This window comes from Polychytrium aggregatum, assembly GCF_025602895.1.
Source record: "Polychytrium aggregatum strain JEL109 chromosome Unknown BJ171scaffold_45, whole genome shotgun sequence".
In the NCBI taxonomy this organism is placed as follows: Eukaryota; Fungi; Chytridiomycota; class Chytridiomycetes; order Polychytriales; genus Polychytrium; species Polychytrium aggregatum.
Window position 1 is genome coordinate 367,805 of NW_026516247.1, and position 8,941 is coordinate 376,745.

Below are 8,941 nucleotides of genomic sequence, written 5' to 3' on the forward strand. Positions count from 1 at the left end.
TCAATCAGTGCTGAGGACTCCCAATCAGCGCCATTCGCACTGCTTTCGCACTCACACGTCCTGGGCAGACTTTGCTGTTCATAAGCATGACATGCATCCAATGTCCACTGCATCACTGAATCCAATGCATCCACTGCAGGCCCGGCAGATGGTTGCTCTGGCCCAGCACGCAGCTCGTTTTGCCAGCCTGACATCACCCACCAGCCTGCTCGTGATCCAGTGTCGCATGTGTCGATGGCTTTGGACAGAAACCGCCGCAGTACAAATCCCTCGACTTGGCCGCATCGCCCTTTCCACCCCAACATCGATACTCGGCCTTGCGCGACGTCGATGGTGTCGATGATGCCTGTCGCGACAATGCTGTCCGTTGTTTCGACTGGCCGGCTGCTGGCCAAGTGCCTGCTCGTCCTGGCCCTGGCTGCATATGCAGCTGCATTCTCTGTCCTCTCTGCCTCGCCCAATATCTTCCCCATTGCCGGCGGCACAACCATCAGCCTCACCCTCGCTGGCTACTATCATCCCTCGAGAACCTACCGCGTCGCCGTCTGGAACCCTACCACGGGCCGGAGCTCCATCGCAACGGCCACATTCAGCTCCGCAAGCACTGGCGGCAACGTCAACACCACCGCCGTTGTCTTCCAGAGCCCCGCGATGGACGAAGGCGCCTGCGTTTTCAATGTCACGGACGGCTTTACCGTGAGCGCGGGTGTCGTCGACTCTCTGCTGGTTTACGATCGTGAGTTTTCCATCTCGCTGCCTTGTTCGGGCATCTGGGTTTGCTGATACCCAGGCACCTGAATCTGTTCGCACACACCGCAGCCACTCTGCTGCTGGCATCTCCGTGGGGATCTTTGTCAGTTGCATGCGATCACACGCTATGACACTGTTCCACCGCAGGCGCCGCTATAAGCCAGCGGTGCACACCATCGCACGTCGTAATTTTGCAGTCACGAGCTGTTGAGCTCCGTTCCTATGCTCATACTCACAATCGCCCCGATACACTCGACAGCCTCGCGTCTCAGCGGAGCCGTTACAGCCTCCACCCAGGGCCAAGGCATCAACGCTCGCTCACTGCTTGCCAACGGCGGAAACACAGTCATCATTGCCCTTCCCGCTATGCCCAACAATCTGCTCGCCTTGGCCAACGTATCGCCCGCCATTCGCATCGTCAGCGTGGCCAATGCCTCCAGCTACTACGACATTGCTGCCCAGCTCAGTGGCAACACCCTCACAGGCTTCACCGACGCTGGCATCGCACAGGTGTCTCTGGGGCAGCAGGCCAAGGCCCTCATATCCTTTGACGGAAAGCAGACCTTCCACGACCTGAGCCTCGTCTACACTCTCACATGTATGTCCATCGAGCCTCATCCGCAGCGATGGTGCACACCGACACATTCGACCAGATCCTCGGTATCTGGATCGGTATCGGCCGTGGATGTCGCTACAAATGGCGTCGGTAGTTTTACTCATATTGCTTGTGCTTGCCATGCCACTGACAACTCGCCACATCCACGATGCTTGTAGATCGCCCACCGATCAACATCCTGCTGACTTGCTCGAGTCCGCCAACAGGTGCAGTCCCATTTGCGAGCCCACCCATAGCTGCCGTTGATTCAACACCCTACTCTGCCCGTTTGCGATAGCACTCGCGGTCCGGCTACGACACTAACCCGAGCGAACTGCCATGCTGCACCTCGCAGACTCTGGTTTCGGACACTCGCTCAACGTTGGACTCAATAACCTCAAGATTCAGTTCGGAAGCTCTATATCCATCTACACGCTCTTCAACATTGGCTTCAACACCAACTACCAGCTCATTCACGACACTATCCAACAAAACTCCATCGACATTGCCATCCTGGGAGTGACCATTTCCCAGCAGCTCAATCTCACCGTGACCTTGACCCAGAACTTTCCCAGCCTCAAGGTTCTCACCTGGACGACCTCCAACATCAACCCCATCCCGGCCAACACGCGCTGGTACTCCTTGCGCCAGGAGGAAGCAAAGTACTTGACTGGATACGCCGCTGGTCTGTTTGCCAAGAGCCGGTCGGACGTCAGCTTCGCAAATGGCAACATCCCAATTGGGTATCTACTTCCAATGGAGATCCCAAGAACGATGATCCACGCCAATATGTTTCTCTTGGGTCTGCAGAAGGCCATTCCTGGAGCGAAAATGATCACCCGAAGCATCGGCACATTCTACTATCCATTTGCCGAAACCCAAGGTGGGCACGCAATCCTTCGGCCACTCATTTGCGATGCACTTAGCTCACACACGCCTTACATCTAGTCTCGCAGCAGTTCTTGGCCGACGGCGTCAAGGTCCTTGGATACCAGACCGACACGGTCATTCCTGTTGCTGTCTTCAGTGAGTATGGACACAATTCCGTGACACCATCCTGCAAAACGATAATGGAGCTTTGCTGATTTGTGCCCAATCGCCCGCTCACGCCCCCGGCGACCTATGCAGCCTCAAATGGATCCTACATCGCTGCCGCAAACACCGATCCCAGCGGCGACTATGGCAACCGCGTTCTGGCGACAGCTTCCTTTGACTGGATCACGATCTTTGGACCATTTGTTCAGAACTACATCGACGGCGTGCCGCTCAGTGACACCGCCATGGTCAACTCTGGCCTGCTCAGCGGCCTTACTTACATCACCGGGATCTCTGGCTGGTTCGACGTCAATCAGGTGGCAGCCATTCAGGCCGAAGTTGCCCGTCTCAAGTCGCTCCCGGACAACTCCCGGTACTGCGGTCCCATTTATGATGTAAGTGTTACAGCACGACCCAAACACCCAGAGATAAGCTGGCGGCAGTAGTGCAGATGAGTGACAATGGAGTGTCGCATGAGTTGTTGCCAGCAGTCTGCTCGGGATAGAAGGTCTGCAGCTCCCGCACCGTCCACAGCGACGAGTCAACTTGCCCGTGTGCTTACAACCCTTGTCGTGCCGATTTGGGACTCACAGGTCAACGGCAACACCATCATCGGTCCCAACGACTGCCTGAACTTCACCTTCACCAACACGCTGAACACGTACTTCCAGGGCATCGTGCCCATGGGCCAGTTCAACCCCGTCTTTCCCTACGAGAATCGCCACCTGATCTCGATGGGTCTACGAATCGTTATATTCTTGATCACGGCCCTCAGCCAGGTTATCACCCTTGGCATCACCCTCCTCATCATCCTCAACCGTGAACAGCCCCAAATCAAGGGCGGGTCGCCGACGTTTCTGGTGCTGATGGGCTTCAGCGCCAGCATCGCCCTGTGTGGCAATTATCTGATGGGCATGGATGACAATGTCATCCAGGACGCCAATACGCTCAACGCCGCCTGCATGGCGACGCCATATGTGATTGTCCTGCCGATGATGCTGATGTTTGGCGCACTGCTCATCAAGATGTGGCGCATCTATCGCATCTTCAAGAACCCCAAGGCCGAGATCATCAGCTTCAGGCCGCACGAACTCTTCTTCACGATGGCTGCTCCGATGCTGGTGTCGTTGGTATGTGTTGGCGGGCGGGTGCCCGAATGTTCGTGTGGATGGGTTTGTGGTTGGATGTGTCGATGGGTTTGTGGTTGGATGGCTGGATGGGCTTGATGGACTGCAAGGGTACAAGCTGATGCTGCTGGAGTGTATCCGCATTGATACATGCTCGCCTGGATGCATGCTCGAACTGACACCATGGATTTCGTCACGACACACTTCCAACCCCTGCCCGCAACGCCTTTGACACACGGGACAACCGCAACACCAGGGCATTATTCTCGTTTGGAACTTTACGGCGCCCCTGGAGTGGATCCGAACCATCATCAACACCGATTCGTTCGGGAACAGCATCGAGTCGTCTGGGCTCTGCAAAAGTTCCACCACGCTGAGCTTTGATCCATTCCCGATCTCGATCTTCTTTATATTCATGGCGATCCTACTGACCAGCTTCTGGATCGGGCACTCAACTCGAAATGTCCCGTCGCAGTTCAACGAAGAGAAAAACCTGAGATCCTCGGTAAGAACGGCACAACCGCCGCCTGCTCCAGTCGACCCCCGCTTGAGCAGTCTCTTGCCGTTCGTCCAGAACTACCGACTCTGTGTGAGTGCAGAGCGGCTAACCGTGCACATCATGATGTGAGGCCGGCGGCAAGATTGTGATGTCGCTCAATGGGGGGGGGTATTACCATCTTGATTCACACCTTCCACCCGGAGTCATGAACGGATGTACTGCCTCGAGCAGCGGCGTTCGCTCTGGTGCCGTTTGTGGCGACCCGACAAAGCCATATCAAACAACTCCATGCCCACTTTTCCCAATATGGGAACATTCAGGGCACGGTAAACCTCCATACTCACCGTGACTCCTGGTGCATCCGCAGATCTCCTTCTGGGTGCAAGTTGTTGTGGTTTTGTATCCCCTCAACTACTCCTTCTCGGATCCGAGCGGCCTCTTTACTCTCCGATCGTTGATGAACGTCTCGGCAACCATGGGCACCACCGTTTTTGTCCTGGGATCGAAGCTTTGGGGAGCCTCCGAGGAGCAGAATCAACGCAAGGGCTCGGCGTCGGCAAGCACCTGGAAGCCCGAGTCGGGCACCACAACCACAACCACTGTCGGTGCCCATGGCAAGTCGCCCACAACCCGCCCGTCTGAGGCCACTGATCCACGCCAACCCCTGCGTACGCAGCCCTATTCGGCTTGAGTTTATTCGGTGTGTCGCAAGAGCCAAAAGCCAAAATGGCAAATCAAAGAACAAGGAACTCAACCAGAGTGGGCCAAGTGAAATGGAGAAGCAAAATATGTCACCGGTCGATCAGTACCGTCGTGATCGCTGCGTCGATCCTGGGCAAAAACTGTGAATACAGCATGTTCGGAGCGAAACGGGGAATACGCATCCATGAGTGCTCCTCCATAACAGTGATCGTCCTGGGGCGGCACTGATGACGGGTATGTGTGTGTGCAGGACCCGAACTACAGTCAATCCAACTCATAAACGGGTCACCCGTGATTTTGATCGTTGACCGAATAGTTTGTTTCCCAATACCATCGCGCGCTGGCCGTGACCATTCGCCAGTGTGTCCAAGAGCACCATTCGCCACCGGCACTCCGAGACCAGTGTACATGTCGATTGTGGAGACCGGAGAGCGACTGGTGGTCTTCGCTCGGAGGTGATCTGTTCTATTTCTTATGGCATTGCTTGACGCAAGCTCATCACATACTACATGTTCATAGAATGGGCAGTGTCCCGTTCGTTCAAGTGCAAAGTGCACTCCTGGTGGTTTCAAAGTCATATAAAAATGCATCAAGCGAACCAGGAGAGGGAAAATAGATTCGAGAAACAAGCAAATCTCGAGAAGGAAACAGACGGGAGTAGAGGCCATCGCGACCCACGCGTATTCATGGGAGCTTTGAGAGGTGAAAGATGGAGCGGGACAATTAGTTGGCCGGGCAGGCGGAGTAGAAAGGGACGACGCTGGCATACTTGGGAACCTTGAAGACGTTGTTGGGGAGGCCGTACAGACCAAGGTTTCGGCCAATGATGTTGGACATCGAGGTGCTGTAGAGGTCCAGGGCAGACGAGATCTCGTCCGCAATGCCGGCTCCATCGGCAATGCCGAACTCGCCAGAGATGATGTCCGCCAAGGTGGGCAAGAGCTGGTCGATGGGGGTGTAGAAACGATCGCCATCTCTCTTGCGTACAAACTCTCGGCCAGATAGTTGGCGATGGTGAGAGGAAGGTCGGTGTTGGGGCCACGCTCCTCGGCAAGAGCTCCGACGAGGGCATCGATGCTGGTGACGTTGGTGTACAGAGACTGCAGGGACTGGGCAAGGGAGGGGTTTGAGGGCGTAATGAGCTGGAAGCAGGCAACCGACGAGATCGATTTGACGCACTCGGGGGCCGTAAGGAGATCCGAGGGGCCATAGCGAGCGCGAACAGCAGTGTAGCTGGGGAGGCCGTCGAGACGGCTGCGAAGGATGTCGGTGCTGAACAGGTCCAGAGCGATCGAGTTTCGAAGGGCATTGTGGATGATGGTGTCGGTTTCTGTGGCAGTGATAGTCGGCGGAGCATGAGCAGGCGCAAAGCCGGCAGTGACTTGCAGGCAGAGCACACATGTGCGCGATCCAAAGCTGGCAGCTGTCGGCTACATACCGGCCTGACGAGACAGGATCAGAGAGGAGAAGATGTTGGCAAAGCCGTCGCCACTCGAGCCGGAAGCAAGCGCCAGGTATCTAGCGGCAGGGGTCTGTTTGCCACAACGTTGTGGTGGGGAAGGGTGGAAAGGGGATAGTATCAGTGAGTCCCAGAGAATCGTCGCTCTGTTCCGCATGATCACTCAGGAACGAGTGCCGTCCGGATGCTGGATGGACAGGCGTATGTTCCGCCCACCGACACTGTGGCCGCACTTACCATGACGTCGCGGCCCGAGCCAAGGACAACGATCTGGCCGCCAAAGGGGAAGCGGGTGGCGATCATGCCATCGGTCACGTTGACCTTGGTGCCAAAGAACGACTTTTGGATCTGCGGCAGGGTGCTGGTGGCGTTGAACAATGTAGATGGGCTGGTGGGTGCACACATCCACGATGTCGTAGTCGCGGACGGTCGAGTGGCCATAGCGATAGATGGCACCGGCGAACAGGTTCGAAGTCGTGGGATCGACGCTCTTGTTGTAGCCGTTGTAGAACGGAAGAGGCTTGCCGATGATGGTGGGAACGTATTCGTTGAAGATGACGTACTGGAAACGGAGCGTCGATGATTGGTCAGCCGGTGGATGCCGAGCGTCGCAGGCGAGCCTGAAATTGCATGGCTCCGGAGAGGGGGCCGAGCGGGATGGTAGGCACCCAGTGATGCACTGTCCCGCCGCGAGTGCGAAGACATACCTGGTATTCGCTGATCGTGATGGCACGGGCAATCTGGAAAATGGTCTCGTCGCTGGCGGAAACCAGACGTCCATTCAGGACCTGCTTGACTGCCTTGGCGACGCTGAATGATTGGCACAAGGAGGCTGTTAGACAAGGGCCGCAGATCTTGTCTCTGCCCCGCCAGGGTCTTCTGCTCTCCCACACCCTCATTCCGGCTCATGGCCAGCACGCACCTGGTTGTGCTCACGGATCCAGAAGGAATGCAGCAGAGCCAGGGCCACGTTCTCGACGGCGCGCGAGTCGCCTCCAACCTGGATGTCCTGCGGGAACAGGCCAGGAGGGGTGATGGCGCCGTTCGAGCTGGTCAGCAGACCAGTTTGGGCCGTCGAGGGAGCCAGGTTGTAAGTGGTGATGTTTGCCGACCAGGGGTTGTAGGCACCACCGTCGCCGGTGTTAGTTGCCGGTCAGGAGCAGGCCATCGGTGCCAACACGGAGCTTGGTGTGTTGGTGGCGGGGTCGAGGCCATACTGGGGGAGAGGGTGGGATGGAAGCGTTAGATGCCGCAAATGGAGGCCGGTCAGTGAAGACAGCCGCATAGTCAACCGCAAAGACAAACCGCAAGGCGACTTACGATGGTAGACAGATCCAGGAAGCTGTTGCCGTTGTTGATGGGGGTGGGGACGCCGTTGACGAGCCGGGTGACGGACGACGAGGGGAAAACAGACTGGTAGAGTGACCGGGGTTCCAGGGGTTGTCGGCCGAGGGCTTGAAGAGGGGATCGTTGGAGATGTTTGGCGACAGAGATCAAGCTGGAATGCAAGAGACGGGCGATATGGTGGACATGGTCCAGCCTCAAGCAACGCAGAAGCAGGACCGAGATCGAAGCAGTCGTTGGGGGTACCGACCCTGGACGGCCGGGCGTGAGTGCATCGTCCCTCGAGATCGTGGTTGATGAACTGGGAAACGAGGAGCCAAACGCAGCGATCGATGTTAGCGACAGGTTCCATGAGAGCAGGCAGGCAATGGACGAGACGGTGATGGTGACATGCAGATCGGCGGTGGGATCTGGCCAGGGCAGCGCCCCTCCCCCAGTCATGGATCTGCAAGTTCGACACGAACCTGGCCAAACCAGGTCTCGAACAGGTTGACTTGGGCACGCGAGAGAGGCTCCTCCTGGTCCTGGTAGCCAAAGAACGTGGGTTTGGGCTGGGTGCCAGTCTGGACGCCGTTGGAGACCAGGCGGGGATCCGGCAGCCCCTGCGGAACTGGGCCGGCAGGACATTGAGGTACGGGTTGCCGGGGGTGCCCAGGGCAGGCGAGTCTGGGTTGTTGTTGCTGCCCGAGTACGAACGGATACGGGCGGAACCATCGGCCCAGACCGACGAGGCAGCGAGCAGGGTGGAGCCAACCAACGACCACGAGGCTTTCATTGTTCGGGCTGGTGAGGCTGCTTGCGAACCAAGATGCAGAAGAACCGAGACGAGCGGGATGCGGAGAAGGCGACTCTCCCCCCCCTGGAGGTATTTATGGGGACCCGCCCCTCTGCGTGTTGGACCACAAGCGAGGGGCGAGCTGCTCAGCAGAGTTTCATACCCAAGGCGATCAAGGAGGGCTTGTTGCAGCGGGGGAGATCGGCGCAGCCTTATCGACAAAGAATACGATCGCCGGTCGGTGGGCGATGACGGCGACGGTATCGACGGGGCAGTCCATGGGATTACGGCTTCAGCGAGACACAGCCCGCTGGCTCGCGCTTATGGAACATGGGGACAGCGCAATGCGAGCGAAAAGGAAAGGCGGGTGCGTCCGATGCGGAATGCTGGCGGGGCGGGGATTGCTTGCGAGCAAGCCTGGCAGCCCGCAGGGGGAGAAAGTCGCTTGTTCGTTCGACGGCGAGCACAGGCGATCGGGCACAGCTCCTTGTGGGCTGTGCGATTGTTGCGTCTGGGGCACATGTGCAACCAGCGCAGAGGCCCACACCGGCCGCCATGGGCCCTGTGCATCAGGACACACCCCGCACATGCGGTACAGCAGGCCCAAAGGAGCGACGACGCGCAGATCGTGGCTGTTGTATTCACAAGAGCGGAC

The 8,941-nt window shown here is 57.6% G+C and overlaps 2 protein-coding genes across 2 annotated transcripts; one reads left to right on the forward strand and one right to left on the reverse strand.

Annotated features, from left to right (window-relative positions):
- Positions 1-357: 357 nt before the first annotated feature.
- Positions 358-4,861, forward strand: BJ171DRAFT_632996 (7 transmembrane sweet-taste receptor of 3 GCPR-domain-containing protein; the record flags this gene model as incomplete). The annotated part of the gene is made up of 9 exons (XM_053115659.1): positions 358-736; positions 1,010-1,348; positions 1,525-1,572; positions 1,701-2,228; positions 2,294-2,371; positions 2,474-2,775; positions 2,974-3,510; positions 3,764-4,012; positions 4,374-4,861. 9 exons carry the CDS (start codon positions 358-360, stop codon positions 4,695-4,697), a joined length of 2,784 nt encoding a protein of 927 aa, XP_052962990.1. The 3' UTR covers positions 4,698-4,861.
- Positions 4,862-5,201: 340 nt separating this feature from the next.
- BJ171DRAFT_520916 (heme peroxidase) lies at positions 5,202-8,395 on the reverse strand. The gene is made up of 11 exons (XM_053112468.1): positions 8,208-8,395; positions 7,976-8,121; positions 7,488-7,580; positions 7,346-7,383; positions 7,090-7,216; positions 6,875-6,967; positions 6,571-6,729; positions 6,405-6,515; positions 6,147-6,240; positions 5,751-6,038; positions 5,202-5,700 (listed from the first exon to the last, which is right to left on the reverse strand). Exons 1-11 carry the CDS (start codon positions 8,284-8,286, stop codon positions 5,432-5,434), a joined length of 1,497 nt encoding a protein of 498 aa, XP_052962991.1. The 5' UTR covers positions 8,287-8,395; the 3' UTR covers positions 5,202-5,431.
- Positions 8,396-8,941: the final 546 nt, after the last annotated feature.